Source organism: Setaria italica, chromosome IX (genome assembly GCF_000263155.2).
Source record: "Setaria italica strain Yugu1 chromosome IX, Setaria_italica_v2.0, whole genome shotgun sequence".
Lineage (NCBI taxonomy): Eukaryota > Viridiplantae > Streptophyta > Magnoliopsida > Poales > Poaceae > Setaria > Setaria italica.
Window position 1 is genome coordinate 49,786,413 of NC_028458.1, and position 17,274 is coordinate 49,803,686.

The following is a 17,274-nucleotide window of genomic DNA, read 5'->3' on the forward strand; positions in this document are numbered from 1 at the left end:
GGAATCTGCAAGCTCAATGGCTGTGCTCTGGATGCTGTTGCAGTCCAAGCACCGAATCTTTAGCCCTCAACTTTCTATCAACTCTTTTATTGCATCTCGTACAGAGAATACGCGTATACTATACGTGGTGTGAATAAGCACCGTGCAGTTGTGTATGGACATGGCAGGTGTTATGTATTAGTTGACCTCCGGTTTAGCAGTATAATATACTAGTATATTAATGTTCTTGCAAGCAATGTCAACGGGCTAGATATGTAATTAAGCACTCTCTTCTTAGCTTTATAAAAACTGAAATAATGGAGTGCGGGAAGTAGCTTATACTATATCCTATATCCTTTTCAGTTCTGACCATGTTGTTTCAGTAGGAAGCGAAGTCGGTGAAGGTTCTGCGTGGTTTTGTTAGGATTTTATTTTATCAGTTGTCCAATTATGCTGTCCAGGAATTCCACTCACTCCATCTGGTACACGCCTCGCCTATCATGATGCAAACCACGTCGTGGAAGAACTGTGTACCTGCTTGGCGGGGAGAAAATGGAGCAGGAAACTTCTGAACGCAAGCATATGCATGTGATGCTGTAGAAGCTTTCGAGAATGAATGAATGCTGTTGAGGCTGCAAATGGCCACTCGGCTAGGTGCCGGTGCTTCGCAATGCCGCTATCAGAGAGACTTCAGACCATCTCAACGCCGAACGACTGAAGGCGTCTGATATAGATGCGTGGCCAAAATCAGATGCAGGTTGGGGATTGATGAGGAGATTTCCTTGTTAGTTTAGTTCTCATGACTCACAAAGTGCTGGGATGAAGCAAGCTATCTAGGGCGGCATAGCTGTTGCCTCCGATCCCTACTCTCGATCGCAACAATGACAAGTGCATGACATATGGAGCACGGTGAGGAACCGGCAAAGCTAACCCATCGCACCCAAAGCAAGCAGGTAGCGTCAGACTGATCCGATTATAGGAGGAGTTCAGAGTCCTCACTCTTCAGAGCTTCCAGAGTCCTGGCCGACCGGTTCGTCGGCAACTTGCAAAGGTTGCCAACGGCCAGTTAAACAAACGCTACTAGCTGTGGCTCAGCTGGAACTCGAGAGATCATGAAAACGACATCACATTCTAGCCGTAGACACACTGGTATGGTAACTAGGATCGAGTTACACTTCGCCACCGTGGACATGCATGGCCGGGTCAAGACAATGTCCTCGAACGGCATCTGATAATGCGACCAGACAGAAACGCTTCGCCGCGCCGCCGCCCCGCAGCAGCTCGGCTCTTTCCTCCACTGGCCGCCGCGCGTGTCGTCACGATAACGACATGGCCAAACAAACCGACGAATCAAAGGCTAGCTAAGCGCCTAGGCTAGATAGGCAAAGGGAAAATCTGACCTGATTTGTTTATTATCTTCGCGTAAGTCAAGTGATTAATAACAACGCTGCAACTGCAAGTCGCATGGCGCATGTACATGAGGACTTTCTCTCTCGGTAGCTTAGCTAGCTTATAAATAGGCTCCGGGTCCCTCACCTTTTCCTCATTCAAACGCTTCCGAGAGAGCAATCATCGGGCATTCGGGCTTGTCATCCAGCTTCCGAGCTCCGATCCTCGTCGTCTCTACTTGCAAGCTAGCTTTGATCTGTTCGTTTGGCGATTCTTGATCAAGTCAATGGCGTATGGCAAGAGGTCGAGGCAGCAGGCCGAGGAGATGGTCCGGCTACCCGACGGCGCCGACGTCGCGAGCTTCCTGCTTCTCTTCTCGGGCCACCACTACCAGCACCAAGCGTCGTCGCCGGACCCAGCCTCGGCACCGGAGCGCGTGTTCGAATGCAAGACCTGCAACCGGCAGTTCCCGTCCTTCCAGGCGCTCGGCGGGCACCGGGCCAGCCACAAGAAGCCCCGCACGGCGGACGGCGGCGCCGCGGCAGAGCCGCCCAAGCCCAAGGTGCACGGCTGCTCCATCTGCGGGCTCGAGTTCGCCATCGGCCAGGCGCTCGGCGGCCACATGCGCCGCCACCGCGCCGCCGAGGCGGACGGCGGCAGCAACAACGGCCTCGGGCTAGGCCTCAGCCTCGGCAGCGGGCTCGGGCAGAAAGACGGCGGCAGGAAGGTGGCGCCGGCGGCCGAGGTTGTGCTGGACCTGAACGCCGTGCCGGAGATGGAGGAGGAGCCGGATCGCGCCAAGCTGGGGCTCTCCGTCGAATTCCCCGTAGCAGTAGTTGACTTCTTACGCTAAGAACGTGGAATAGATTGATCTTCTCGGTTCCATTTTTGAATTATACTATTTACACATTAAACCAACCCAAAGGTCAGCCTTTGAAACATTAGAAAGTCCAGGATACATGTTTTTTTTTCTCAGAAATGTATGAGGATATTTCTAATGTTCAAGGGGACAGGCTCTATACAGTATGCATGGTTTGACTTTCTGCAGATTTTTATTTTTTATACATATTTTAAGGCTTTATATATTACTCGTAGTGATATATACTTCTGTTTTGTTTCATCATTTTCACTAGAGATTTATTTTGTGGGTTTGAGTATCTTGTTTTGCTTTTCCCACATGCATCATGTATATTCATGCATGCAGTTCAGTCATACTCCAATACATATGAATATATCCAGTACTAGTGACACAATTTGGCGGCTTATCCAATACTAGTGTATGAATATATCTCGATTTGAATGCTGAAGATAAAGCGTTGGTCCGTTTGCAGTGGTCTTCGAAGTTGAATGTCAAAACAAATGTTATTCTTAGTTTTGGCTCTCTGTACAAAACGCACACTGACTTTGATTTATTTTCCTTCTTTTTCTGGAAAAGCCAAAGAACATCAACGTTTTAACTTTTAAGGGAAACACTCCGGGAGGAAGAGATGGTTGGAATGTTCACTTTGTCAGGAATAGATCCTCAATACCCACAAGGAAGGAAGAAAACGAACTCCTACTACTACTCATACTATGTAATCCTACTATGACTCCTTGTAACGGACTATTAATCCCGCCCCCTAGAGTATATAAAGGACGGCAGGGGTTCCTAGATCGGTAGCTGAAGACCTTATAGAACCACAATAGAGGATCAAATCCTTAATACCAAACAACACCCAATCGCAGGGCGCAATATACAACACCCCAAACAGGACGTAGAGTATTACGCTACTCTGGCGGCCTGAACATGTATAAATCCGTCTCTTGTGTCCTCACTTTTACCTTCGAGTTACAGGTTCGATGATTCCCCACCAACCAATCTACTACCTCGGGATACCCTTGGTAGGTTGCTGGGTATAAAACACCGGCACACTTTTTTTTGCAAGAATCTCATGAGTAATTAGGAATCAACTTTAGAGTCTTTGGGCCTAGAAGGAACCGGGAAGGTTGTTGACGACATGCCATATGGCGGAGAAGCGAGCAAGATGTCGGTGACACTACCGATCGCAGGAGGTGGAGATGACCTCTAGTTGGGTAGGTGTGAGAATCGGGTGTCAAGGCTCGGTGAGTTTGGTGTAGCGATAGAAGGTGGCGGCGGTGGGGTATGGGGGGGCACAGGAGATGACAAGGAGGACGACGCTCCAAAAAATGGAATTCGGAGGAAAGGAAGATGGAAATAGTGTGTGTGGGAGGGGGGGATAGGAGTTAGTGGTGGCTTTGAGCACGTTCCGAATAGATCTGAGCAAAATACGGTCTGGGTCGGGCTCGAGTTGGCAAAAAGCCCGAAATGGTTCGAGCCAAAAAAGGTGACAAGTCCGCTCACGAACAGCTTTCGACCTAGCGCTTTTTTCAGGCCGGGCCGCATGCTCTTTTTTAGTTGAAAAACAATTAAAATAGTCGGGCTGGGCTTAGCTGTGGCGGATCCACCTCGGGTTACCTTGATTAAAGCATAGTTGAGTCGCCTGACACGCGACACTCATGCCTTAGTCAAGTTAACTCGAAGTGCCGTCGGATTTCATCCGATTAAACCACTTAACAGGACCGAGTTTAGCAAACTCACACGAAGGTGAGTGGTTCCAGAGAATACAACAGGTCCACTGAGTTAAACAAATTTGACCATTTAGTTCAACATCAAAATGAAAATCAAAGTTTTACAAGGTTCAAAAGCAACTGAAAGATAAAACAGCGGAAGCTAGCGCCGGGGTCGGATGTTCCTGATGAGGCCGATCAGGACATCAGTGATCCCTTTCCCCACCGTCCGAGGAGGGACCCCACTCGACCGTCCAACCCGGAGGGAGCTGAGACGGCCAAGTGCCAACAGGAGAAAACTCAGGAGCTGCGACTTCACCTGAAAAGAAAGCCACAAACAAGGTTGAGCTGCTAAGCTCAACAAGACTTAACCGACCGGTGCTAAAACTACTCCACCACTTCTAGACATGCAAGGCTCTTTGGCTGAGGGGTTTGTTTGCCAAAAGCACTATGTAGATCCTTATTTTCAAAGTTTTAGCTCAGATTCTAAGTTCATTAACCGGTCTAAGTAGGCAACTTACTCTAAGAAAACATAGATCCAACCTTGGGTATATAAAACATCATCAAGACCATGTCATCATCAGATTCCTTTATTACTCAATGTAGCATAGTGATCAAGCAGTCTCAAACTGTGAGAGGCAGACGAATCGATTCGAGTTCTTTAACCTCACGACATCCGCGCACCACCGAGGGTCGCTTCCTATGTCGGCCTTCCCCATCAATTCCCTAACCCGTGTCGGGCCCATTTCCTTTGGTGCAAGGTTCCACAGACCCGGCCTCTGCCATTCTGTGACCACACTTGCCACCACGTGCGGCCGCAGGGGAACTCCGTTCCAAGGACAATGGGGCGACCGCTCACGTCTAGGTTCAATCAGGTACTAGGCTTCCCCATCCCATACTGAGTATGAGGTTAGTACTTTCCAACACTTGATCACGAACACCACCACTGTCGGGCCTTAATAGATTCCATAGACAAACGGGGCGATCAGCCGACCACCAAATGAGTTAACCAAAACCCTGCCCCGTCCATCGTCCTTATAGTTGTAACAGAAGGAGAAACAACCAACTCCTATAACTCGCGAGTGACAGAAAATCACTCGACTTTTACCGATTCCTATTTAAGCATAGCATCTACTCGGTCCAACAACTAGTGTTCAGATCCAAGGAACTACGTCATGCATCTATGGTTGCAAACAACTCCTATACGTAAATGCACAAACATGATGAAGAAGGCATGTGCAAGTTTAGGAATTTGAGGTTCATGCTCCGGGGCTTGCCTTCAAGCGAGGAGGAAGGGAACTGGTCTTCTGCTGGGGCGACTTCGGCTTCTGGAACTGGCAGCTCAGCTACAGCTCCGTCTTCTAGCACTGGGTGTAGCTCGTAGACGCCGTCAGCGAGATGCAACTCTACACGAATGCAATGCAGGAGTTAGTGCTTTAGACGGTTAATTCAACAACACTTGCAGTTAAAGCTCGGACACTGGTAGCAAGGCTACAGAAAAGGTGGGGAAGTTTACTTGAGTTGGTGGAGAGCAAGATAGAAGGGTCGGATGGGAAGAAACTTATGATCTGACCCTTAGACTAGAGGAATAGCTGTGCTGGGGGTCCTCAGACTTAACGCAGAGAAGTCCCCGATTTTTTTTACACATATATCCTCGGATCAAGGAAAAGGATACAGCCGAGTCCTCGGGCGAGGCGGAAAAGGGTCAACGAAACACACAGGGTCGGGCGAGACGGAGAAGGGGTCGGGCGAAACAGACAGGGTCGGGCGAGACGGAAAAAGGGGTCGGGCGAACAGACAGGATCGGGCGAGACGGAAAAGGGGTCGGGCGAACAGATAGGGTCGGGCGAGACGGAAAGGGGTCGGGCGAACAGATAGGGTCGGGCGAGACGGAAAAAGGGGTCGGGCGAACCAGATAAGGTCGGCAGTTTACCTTTAGGCCTACTGGTGACGTCTTGGGGTCGGAAAGAACGGCTAAGGCGAAGTGATGAAAGGGGCTAAGGCTTGGGCGGCGGCGATGTCCGGCGGTGCTCCGGCGGTGGCTAACCTTCTTGTGGGCAACAAGGAAGCTCTAGCATAGCGCGGAGGAGCAGTTGGCTGGGTGGATTGGGGGGGGTGCGGGTGTTGAGCGGGAAAGAGAGTTTCTCAAGAACTTCGGTGGCGGCGCTCAAGCACAAAACAGGGGAAACAAGGCGGCGAGGCAACAAAGACGAAGGGGACTCCAGTAGGATTCTGGCATTCCCTTTTATAGCTGCGCGGGAAGAGAGAGAGAGAGAGAGAGTTGGAGCAGCACGAAGATCGGGAAGAAAAAGATGGAGTGCGCTGCCATGGCGGCGATTGAGCGACGATGGGCGACGGAACAGGGCTTCGGAGATAGCATCTTCGGCCATTGGGCACTGGAGACAAGGCGGTGCAGGCGCGGTTTTGCCGAGGTTGAGATTTGGCGGAGGCGGGTGTCGTCGAGAGATGGATTTGATTGGTGTGACAGGGAGAACGGCGCCACAAGCGAGGTTGCAACAGGCGAAGTGACAGGGCGAACGGCGTCGCGGTCGAGCACGAAACAGCGGCATTGCCGGGGCACGTCACTGGCAAGGCGGAAAAGGACCTGTTGCGGCCGGGGTCGGGGTTGGCGATGGAGGAATCGTCGCGTAGCGCATTCGGGGTGGCGCGACTGTGGAGAGGCGGCGGAAAAGCCGGAAGGCCTCGGGCCTTGCAGCAGGGGATCCGGCGAGGAGATGATGGGCGCGAGCAGCGAGGCAGTTTAGACGTAGCAGGCGGCAAGCTCTGCCACAGCGGCGACGGGGCACCAAGGCGCGGCCGGCGAGGGCGCGATCGAGACGGGGCGCTGCAGAAAGGGTTGCAGAGGGGCTTCCACTGCGATTGGGGAGGAGGGCGCGGGAATCCATCCGGTCGCGGTCGGCGACTGGGCGAAGCGGCGGGCGTCGGAGGAGTTGAGCCACGCGGCGGAGAAGCTCTGAAGCAGGCATGCTACTCGAGTGCGTCTGCATCGGGAGGTCCGGGGAAAAGATTTGCGGGTCCACGGTTAATCTCCGTTGTTACCCAGGTCCAAGATTGAAAAGGGGGCACTGCCTTGGGGAACTCAGAAGGGACCGACGAAAAGGGGTCGAGTTCTCAGGGGTCGGGACCGGAACTAGAGGTTGAGCACTTAAGCTCAGGGGAGCTGAGTCAGCGGGATCAGGAACTTGGATTAAGATTAACTCGAAAGATTTGACAGGGTTGTCACATTAGCCTGCCTAGATTTTTTCGGGTCAAAAAATGAGCGACACGGCCAGCCCTATAAAGGACATGGACCGGGCTTAGCCTGGTGGGCTCGGGCCGGACTGTTGGGGTGGGCCAAATTTGCTCACCTCTAGTTCCGAAGATGTGGTAGATGTGATCATGCTAAAGGTGTAAAAGGCAACTACTAAGATTGCAATGACTCGATAAATTCGGCCGTTGAAACTTGATTCTATGGATGGAAAACTTTATGGCACTTCTTTTGCGAACACAACAAACCTTGGTTTTGATGAACGAGAATTAGCTTTGTGACTAATAACATCGCGCGGGAAACTTCACATCTAACCGATACAGAAAGGTATCAACTTTTGCTTTTCGACATTAACACTTCAAAGTACCCGATACGACTGTACCACCTCTAATTAAATTCACAAGGTCAGTAAAAATTACGGTGGAGAAAAACGAAGATAGGTCGGCAAGGCAGCAATGAGACTATGAGAGGTAGCATAGTGACATTCATGTGATATTTTTTTGACCCAGCTGATTAGCCGATGCAGCGGCGGCAGTAAGCCTGGGCTGGGCTGGCGACGAGCAGGAACTGATGGGTGATGCATGCATCCCTTGCCCCCTCGAAATGGGCCATTTTCCACGCAAGTCGTCGATGGTGATGATGGTGGTGGTGGCTGGAGCCCAGCCCACCCACACAAAAGAGCCCATGTTGAAACACTCCAAAGGCAAAATATCCCACCGCCATCCACATCCCACCAAGTCCGCGTGGTCATTCACCAGCCTGCCGTCCGGCGTCCGCAACCAGCCCACGCAACCCCCCCAAACCCAAAACCCTACCGCGTCGCTCATGGCCTCGCCGCCGCCGTCTGCCCAGCTCCCCACCTCCGCGGCCGCCGCCGCGGGCAACGGCCGGGCCGCCTCCCCTTCGCCGGTGGACGCGCTCTTCCTCCAGAACCTCATGAGCCGCGTCCAGCTACGCCCTCCCTTCCTCGACACCAACTCCTTCCTCACCCAGGACCTCGACGACTTCCTCCTCAACGAATTCGCCGCGCTCTCGGCCGCCGCCGGGGCGTCCGATGACGACGAGGACGAGGGAGAGGACGACGAGCTCGCCGGCGGCGAGGGCTCCGGGGAGGCGAGGCGGCGGCGGATGCTGGCCAGGGAGGAGGCCAAGCTGGAGAAGGAGATCGTGCGGATGGTCCTCTCCGGGGAGGCCGAGGAGAAGCTCAAGCCCAACTCGGGTCAGTCCGTGGCCGTCGGCGACCACCACCTCTGCGTCGGCTTCCACGACGAGCCCGGCGGGGAGTACCGCGTCTGGGAGTGGCACGGCCACGTCATGCTCTTCGACGACGAGGATGGGTACTCCGCAGAGTACATCTACGGCAACCACTTCGAGCCGCTCGCCGCCGCCACGGCCAGGGCCAAGAAGAAGGAGAAGGAGAAGAGGGAAAAGGACCTGAGCATGGGGCTTCGGGATTTGGTTGTGTGCACCGACGACGGTGTCAATGGCAATCGATCCAAGGAAAACGGCAGCAGTGGAGGACCTAGGGTAGTGCGCAGGAATGTTGTCAATTCCCCTGCCGCGCCTGCAAGGTAATGCCTTTCTGGCGCGACCTTGCGACAATCCAAGTGGCTTGGTAAAAGCAATGCATCAATCCCAGTGACAGAAGCAAATAAAGATTTGTTGATCTTTTTGTCGCTGATCTGTTTAAGCCGTTTCTTGTGTTCAGATGAGAAATCATCTATACTTTGCTTCTGTTATGATACATACAGTTTACTACTGGGTTACATATATGCTGTTTGTTGAATCAAATGTGGTTCCTTTTATTCTTGCTGCTCATGCATTGTTTATGCCTCTTTGGATTCGAGGTTGAGAGATCAGGCATCATTAATTCATTATGCTAGGCTCTTGCTGGTTTTTTTTCAGTATCTGCACCCTCTCTGGAGCTTTGTATAGTATATAAGTGGTTTAGGATCACCCCCAATTGTGTCTATGGTTAGTAAATCAAACATCACATTAGATGGTTATGGTTTACATGTCTATTTCCTAGTGTGCTTGAAACTGAATTTCCTCTTCTGTGGCCAATACTTACACCAACCATGAACACATTTAACTTGTGCGGAATATTGCTCAACGACTAATCGACTATTGCTGTTACTATTCTGCCTTTGGATAATCCAATTACATGTAATTGCGCAAGTAATTCTTGCAGAAAGCACATTATGTTAATAGGATTTGGATAGATTTATACTTTGATAACCTCAAGCCATTGATTGGTTTGCACTTTGCATTTCAATAACTGGTTGCTCTTTTGTTCTCCTTTCAAAGATTATGATCAATTCCACCGAGTTGTCATTGTTGATTGACCATATAAGCCTTTAGGGAGGCTCGTGACTCTGGAGCCAAGGCCACAACATTACATTGTTTGTTACTCTGAAATCTGAATAGTTTATACAGGCCAGTCAGACTTGTGTATTTTGTTAACCATTTTGCTGTGGACAGGTTGATAACCAAGCACTATTTCTGTACCTAAGATTTTATGGCACATTTCCAAAATTTGTTGTCAGAAGGGGCACATGATATATTCATCCCTTATGTGTAACTTCAATAGCTATTGATAGTAATTCAATTCACCGAATCAGCTATGAAACTTTTTTCCCGAGATGATCAGGAACTATTTATAATTATATATGTGCGTTATCGGATGGCTGTACTGTATATTCACTTATGAATGGACAACCATTTTATCATCCACTTTACAAATGTTTCCATTAACATGAATGATTTGATAATACTTAGAATCAGGTAGTATTCGATAAACTTCAGAAACTTTTGTTGAAGAAATATATAGCATCTAATGCTATATGATGTAAGTGTTAGCTCTTCCAAATATTTGATTCTGATACTAGGATGCTATAGAAAATTGCTTTGACATGCCACCAAATTCCTGCAAAGGATTGTACTATTTTTCAACCACCTGTTTAATAAAAAGCTCATAAGTCCATACTGATTACTGGTGCTGACATTTCTGGATCATAAGATGTTGTAGACTATCCTTGACTAAGACATCTGAACTGCATAATCATTTGAACATTCAGTTTTGTCTGCAGAGCAACAGTCATAAACAAGGATCATCTTGTGTAAAGTCAAAGATTTTTCGTAGCTAGAGCAATTTCACACTAAAAGCCAAGATTGCTGCAAATGAGATACCCGGACTTATATATCGTCTTTAGCCTTTTTTTCCCGTATTGAGTTGTTATCTTATATCTTCCAGAACTTGTGTTTGCTGTTTGCTACCATATCGCTTAACTTGTGGTTTTGAGTCTCTTTCGTCTAGGTTTAGATCTGTTGATATATGGTTTCTTTTGGAAAAAGTTAAGCTTATTTCCTTTAAATCTATGCAACCTGTACATGTTGTTTAGAAGAATACAAAAGGCTATCCTCCACGGCGTTCTTTGGCCTTGTATATGTATTTACTTGTGTAACTTGGGTACACCTGACTGCATCTTCAACCTTCCATGTGAGGCTAAACGAACTAGCTTGCACGATTAGCCTTGCTATTGAGCATGGTTGTCTTCTGGTATTCTGCACCTGCTAGTATCTGACCTTTCTTGTGTTATGATATTCTACTACCTGGTGAGTTATGATATGCATGGATTACAGATGTTGTAAGTCTGCTTCCATAAGCTGATAAGCATGTGGGGGGCTAGACGACTATTGGAATGCAAGATGAAGGCCCTGCTGGCCTGCTGCATCAGAGCATGACCAAGTGTGCCCTTGTTGAATTGAGTATTGCTTTACCTGCCACATAAATGATTCTTGATTCTTCTACTGTATTAGACTAGTAGCATCCAAATGTAAGCTTTCTGGGCAGAAGATCCATGATTCGGCTTCATTTTTGCCCTTTTCTGCTCACACCTTATCTGCATAACCTGCAGTTCCTCACTAGTTTAAGCCTGAAACTGTTGATGATACAATAGTAGTTCTGGTCAGTGTGGGTCATGCATCTTGTGTCATGTATCTCCTTTCAGATCACTTGCAACCTTGTCGCGAGTCTGCAAGCTCAACCTCGCTGCTGGTTTTCAAGAAAACTATTGAGGCAGCAGCAGCATTCCCTTGTCCTGTATTGAATCGGCCCTCGTGATGACCAACACACCGGGTCAGAGTTGTCCTTGATTTCTTTATCTCGTGCTGCTGGCTGGTACTCCCATGAGGTAATAAGGCTTCCCGGGTCTTCATCAGGTAATAAGGCTGCAGCTGCGGGGAGAGGCAGAGGCTCTGACTTCTTTAGACTCAGCAGCAGCAGCAGCAGCCAGCAGCAACTATTCATAGCATGGGCGGCAGGCACGGCTGAAGGCAACCTCTGCTGCGCAAAGCTGGCCGCAGAACGCGGTGGTCATATGAAACAAATATCCTTGCCGTATTCGAGAGGGCTAGGGCTCTTCAACCCTGTAATCTATTTTTGCCGTATTTGGCTTCCCTGCATCGAAATGGCAGGCATCTTCCGTTTTCCCTTGGTCTTGCATCTATTTCGAGAGCTTGCATGTCAATTGGTCACGAAGAACCTTTACTTTTCAGCTGGTGCTGGTTTGTGTTCAGACTTGGGAGCAGCGTGGTGTCTTCGTGCACGCCATTTTACCCCCCGGGAACTCTGAATTGGCTGAGAACCTGGACGGGATAGGGCACCTGATGATGTAACCATGCTGAATTCGGAATCTGCTCGAGGCAAGGGGCATCCGCGTTTGACAATCTTTGTCCAATTCTGAAGATATACGCGGCTGTTCGGGTCCGAACAGGATCTGCTCGAGGCAAGGGGCAGCTTTTTTCGCTCGCCTAACTCGCATTTCTGGCTGGTTACCGACGACGATCGCGGCTCGGCGTGCTGGATTTGGCAGGGAATCTCGCTTGCCCGCAACCGCAATGGCGAGCCTGCTTTGCTCGCTCGCGTTCGCGTGCGCTCCAAGCACGCACGCACCGGGCCTTCCACGCGATCTGACGCATCCCCTGCTGACTTCGTATTACTTTTTCCCCCTTTTTTTTTTCTCTTCGGCCGACCCGGGTGGAGCTGACGAATTGAATCCAAACACGTGTTGTGACGTTTGAGGAAACAAAGCAGACACGGCCGGTCGCCGGACTGAGGGCTCGGAGCCTCGGATCGAACAGGGAAAACAAGCCTTGATGCGATTGCGATGCGGCCCTTAAAGAATTGGCCGGCCTCAGCGGTACGGTGTGCTTGGTCTTCATCAACTTGTTAGAATTGTTGTGTCACCATGCATCCTTTAATTGCGAGGATAAGGACTCGGACACGGGTCAACCGGGTCCAAATCTATGTCGTGACACTCGTCGCCACGGCAAAGAAGAGCGAGGGAGACAAAGAGACAAGAGCCTAGGCCACGGCCACCTTGTACGCTACCAAATGCCCCGGCAGTCGGCTGTCCCAAAAGAATACAGATGTGTCGCAACACATTTCGATCGTGATCAGTGACGAGCCTATCATCTGCTAATCATCATCATGTAAAGGAGTCAAAGGGATTAACAAAGGAAGAGGTGGACATGGAGAAAACAAAGGCCTGAAACGGCCGTGACGTGAACGGCAATTATTTACCCATCATCATGTGATTTATGAGAACAGGGGCATGGCTATTAATGGGGGCTAAACCCCCCTGACTTCTCCATCGCAAAGCATCACCTCCCGGCGTGCTCGCCTTCTCTGATACTGGCAGCGAACGGCGGCGTCCGCGAGTGGAAACGGCAGGAGACGAGGGGGGAGGGAGCCCAAGCGAAGCGAGCCACGCATTCATCGCGCGGGCTCATCATTGCGGCTGCGCGCACGGCACGTACGTGCCCGGCTCGCCGCCGCTAGTATTTAAGCGCCGCCCCGGGTACACTTCGTTCCCCGATCCTCTTCGCTCGCCTGCGGCATTGTGCGGCGCTCCCGGCCGCCGCCCTGCCTGCTTGTACATGTAAGTAACAATGGTGCCGATGGATGATCTTGTGATTTCAAAGCTCTGCCCTCTCCTCTTTGTTCGCTAAAGGTGGCTCAGGTCGATATACTAGAGGTAGAGGGAATTCAGTAGCACAAGGCATGAACTTTGGCTTGTTTTCTTCTTGTTGCTGCTGCTGCTGTTCTTCTCTCGAGCCTCTTTTTGGGCGTGGGGTTTTCTGAGTCGTCGTTTTGTGGTTTTCTGTCTGGCTGCTAAAAGCTGGGGGAGGTGTGTGCTGCTTCCTTGAACTGTTCTTCGGTGTTCCAGAGTCTCTTGCTACTGGATTTTCCATGTCTCTGTAACTCTGTGACTCTGTGACTGTGAGGAGCCAGATCATGTATCACCAAGAGATCGAGGCTTGAATCTTGATCTTCTTGTTCTTGCCCTCTCAGCTTGGATTCTTGCTCTGATCGTAACCACCGGCCGTCGTGTTTTCAGGCATCGAGGACCTGCTTGCTGGTGGCGATCAGAGCAATGTGGAACTGCTCTGTGCCGCACCCGCTCTTGCTGCCGTACGGCGACGACTACGGTACGTTCTGCCGCCGCCGTCCTACCATCTCCTCCCTCGCGTTTCCTCTGGAATTTAACCATCGTGGTTTTTCTTCGATGCAGTCAAATGTGAGAGCTCAAGTTCACCGGCAGGAGCTGTGGGTCTGGACAGGATGTGAGTTCCATGTTCATGGCTTCATGCAGTACTGGCTTCAGGTATTCCTTGACATTTTCATCATGTGCACTTCTAGTAATTGAATTTGTTGTTACACTGAGCAGACTACCAGCGGGGTATGATCTGTGCCATTCTCTGAACTTGTCACCGTCACTGCACGGACTTCAGACGCCAACGCTTTTGCTACGAACGGTTCAGAGAACTATCTAGGTACATTTCTTTTTCTGTGTGTATCTCAACAACGTCTCATAGGGGAGATATACCCGGCCCCATTCTTTCCCCTTGTTGAAATCTCGTTGATCATGAACTAGGGATAGGCGCGAGTCCGATCTACAGCGAGACCCGCCCAGCGGTTTCTCAGTTCAGCTTCACCCAGCCAACTGCTGCTTCTGTAATTCTTTTCTTCACCTTTCTCACGTTTAGACCTTTAGTAAAGTCATGCTAATGGTTCTCTGATACTTGCGTCTTGGACATGTCTGTTTCTGTCAGCCATTAGTGAAATGGACGGCAGCGGGGGAGACGATGACCGGTGACGGCAGCCGTCTCAGGGGATCAAAAAGGTTCAAGACAACGACGGCAACAGCAACAGAAACAGCACAAGGTCCGCAGCACGGCCTGCGTTGCCATGCCAAGCCAACAAGAAATCGGACTGTGAAGGTAAGCAAGGTTGTTGCTTTCCATGTGAAATGCCAGTAGGATCGTCAGAGAACAGTGAACTTAGGCGTCTCATGAGCATTAACGTTATCTGAATGTGCTGGATTATTCTGAATATTTTTTTGGCTACTGCATACAGGCACCATGTAAGAGGAGCCAGAAGCTGGGGGACAAGATCACGGCGCTTCAGCAGCTAGTCTCTCCTTATGGCAAGGTAAACACCAGCAACTAGTCTCTCATCTGAAATTCTGGATGCGTTTGTATGTCTGAAACCTGAATCTGATGTACCCGCTCGCAGACGGATACCGCGTCGGTGCTCCACGAGGCAGCCACCTGCATCAAGCACCTCCATGAGCAGATCCAGGTGAGCAGATGTTTGAATCAACTTCTTACTGAATGGTCATGCGTCACCTGGACATGACCAGTAACAGATTCACAGCATCTCGCTGCTTTTCTCCGTTCCCTTTTCACCTCTCCTTTTCTTTCTACAGATTCTGACGGTCTCCTACCCTGCGATTAGCTCACCAGCGTCACAGCAGGTACCTGATGTTCTGGGCATGCATGATGCGATCATATTTAAAGCGGTTGACTTTGACGTAATCGTGAAAGTGTTCCACACGAAAGATGTGCTCTGAAAACCGAAAGCTTTGGCTTTCTGTTCTGTGACCGGCAGGATACTGGCGAGGAAGAAGGCGCGACGGATCTGCGCCGGCGAGGCCTCTGCCTGGCGCCGCTGTCCCCGGAGGTCGTGCAGCTTGCGGTGACGGTCGAGGCGGCGCTCCGCCACCGCGACACGGCCGACACGGAGGATCGCTGGCGCTTGCTCGGCACCCTGTAGCCGGCTGTCTCCCGTGGGTTCAGTTCGTAGGAGTATGAGACATTGGCATTTTGCCCGTTGGCAGTTGCTACCATCAGGCCCTTCAGTTACGGCGCTAGAACTTGATTTCACTGGCAAAAATAAAATATGTACCTAGTTTAATTATATCTCAGAGCTTAGACACCGAATTATAATGAAATGGAAATACATTAGAGCTGTTTTATGCTTCCTCCGTTCTAAATTACTATTCGTTTTGAGTTTTCAGATCCATAGCAAAATCTATATATTTGAAAACTCAAAATGAATAGTAATTTGAGACGGAGGGACTAATTATTTGAAATCGGGTGCTTAACCAGTTCAAAGGAAAATTTTCAAATGCTTAGCCCAGTTAGGCAGGTACGAGGTCTTACGTCGGCAGTACACACAGAAGTCAAATGGCAACGTTGCCATGCGTAACTCAGTATGTGAGGCAATAAAACAGGTGTCTCCTACTGAAACAAATGCTAAAATCACTAGTACATGTTTTTGTAAGTATACAGTGTGCAGTCCACATCCAGTTTCAGTCCAAAGCCTCCAAGGAAAACAAAGGCAGGTGTTGATTTTTGTTCAGAAATGACCTAACGTCATGCCTTGAATAAAGATTAGCACATGTCACTGGCCGGCATCTTTCTTTAAGTTCTGTTTATTTGGGGATTCTGTGCGTGTTGCTATCATTTTGGGCTTGCTTCTTATGTTGAGATTCGTCTGGTGGCTATCTCCTCATCTGCTCTTTCTCTCTTTAGTTGAGATTTTGCTCGTGCGTCATGGGTTCTATGCCTCTGAAATCGAGTGTTTGGGTTTTATTATTGTGGTTGAAGTAGTCAAGTAGATTTTAGCAATCAATCATTAGGTGGTATTTTTGAACTTTCTTCACATAGAATTTAAAAGCAATGAATTTTAGGTTCAATTTCATGTAACATCTAACAAAGTCTTGTAAGATGACGCCGATGTTTACTAGATCTAGTTGTGGGAAGTGGCAAAAGCCAAACTAAGGCTATCTATATGTGACTACTATTTATTTCACAAATAGATCACCTGAAGCCCCCCCCCCCCCCACCCCACAAAAAAAACGGTCATCGAGGATGTCAAAGTTGTTTTCAGCATAGGAAAATAATATAAGGAAGTATATTTTGATCAAAAATAAAAAATATATTCGAAGAACAAAGCAAATCATTTCAAGGGAATGTAAGAAATAAACATATGCTGATAAACAATAATTTATTCTAGAAGAAAACTGTTCTAAGAAATAATATTCTGAGTAAAAAGAAATTAAATGTTCCTAGTAGAAATCATACAGAGAACAAATAAAAATGTTTGAAAAAAAGAATGTTTCGATCAAAAATAGAAATTGTATTGGAAAACGAAGAAAGTTCTAAGTCAATGTAAATAATAAAAAAATGATATTGGATCTTATTTTTTTGAAATTAATTCTAAGAATCACAATGGTGGAAAGGATCTGAAAACGGTTTGGTGGTTCGAGTGGAAAGTTAATTTGAAATGTAAATTGAAATATGCTTCCTTTCCATCCACATATCTCCATTCAGGCTATGCCACATGTCTCAAACTGCTTCATCGCCTAGACTAGGGGCGATGCTCAAGCAATGTTATTTTGCTAAGCGTCGAGTGGATTGAAGCAACCAGTTGAACAACCGATGTATAGAATTGTGAAACCAAACTCAAGCGAATGCATTGCAGCACCAATTGGGATTTAGGTCGAGAAAAAAGGACCACAGGAAACTCAGGTTCACATCTAGTTGCATATGGCTTCCCATTGCCGCACACTTGGAGTAATTTTGTCAACGACTCCAATGAATAATAAGTTACGAAATAGTGAGTTTTTAAAATAATGTGTAATGTTGAAAAAAATCAACCAAAACTTTCATGGGCATGAGCATTTTTAGATTAAGAACCAAAGTCCGGTCTCAGCCATCAA

The 17,274-nt window shown here is 48.8% G+C and overlaps 2 protein-coding genes and 1 pseudogene across 2 annotated transcripts; all 3 read left to right on the forward strand.

Moving 5' to 3' along the window:
• The first annotated feature begins 1,521 nt into the window (after positions 1–1,521).
• LOC101772952 (zinc finger protein ZAT11) lies at positions 1,522–2,631 on the forward strand. Its single transcript, XM_004984705.3, has one exon. It carries the CDS (start codon positions 1,655–1,657, stop codon positions 2,219–2,221), a length of 567 nt encoding a protein of 188 aa, XP_004984762.1. The 5' UTR covers positions 1,522–1,654; the 3' UTR covers positions 2,222–2,631.
• Positions 2,632–7,934: 5,303 nt separating this feature from the next.
• On the forward strand, positions 7,935–9,009 carry LOC101772545. Its single transcript, XM_004984704.3, has one exon. The coding sequence runs from the start codon at positions 8,030–8,032 to the stop codon at positions 8,777–8,779; it is 750 nt and encodes a 249-aa protein (XP_004984761.1). The 5' UTR covers positions 7,935–8,029; the 3' UTR covers positions 8,780–9,009.
• A 4,044-nt stretch (positions 9,010–13,053) lies between these two features.
• On the forward strand, positions 13,054–15,361 carry LOC101756366 (annotated as a pseudogene).
• The last annotated feature ends 1,913 nt before the right edge of the window (positions 15,362–17,274 follow it).

What these genes read in the sequence shown, in the direction of transcription:
- LOC101772952 (XM_004984705.3), top strand. Translation starts at nt 1,655, where the DNA reads ATGGCGTATGGCAAGAGGTCGAGGCAGCAGGCCGAGGAGATGGTCCGG.
- LOC101772545 (XM_004984704.3), top strand. Translation starts at nt 8,030, where the DNA reads ATGGCCTCGCCGCCGCCGTCTGCCCAGCTCCCCACCTCCGCGGCCGCC.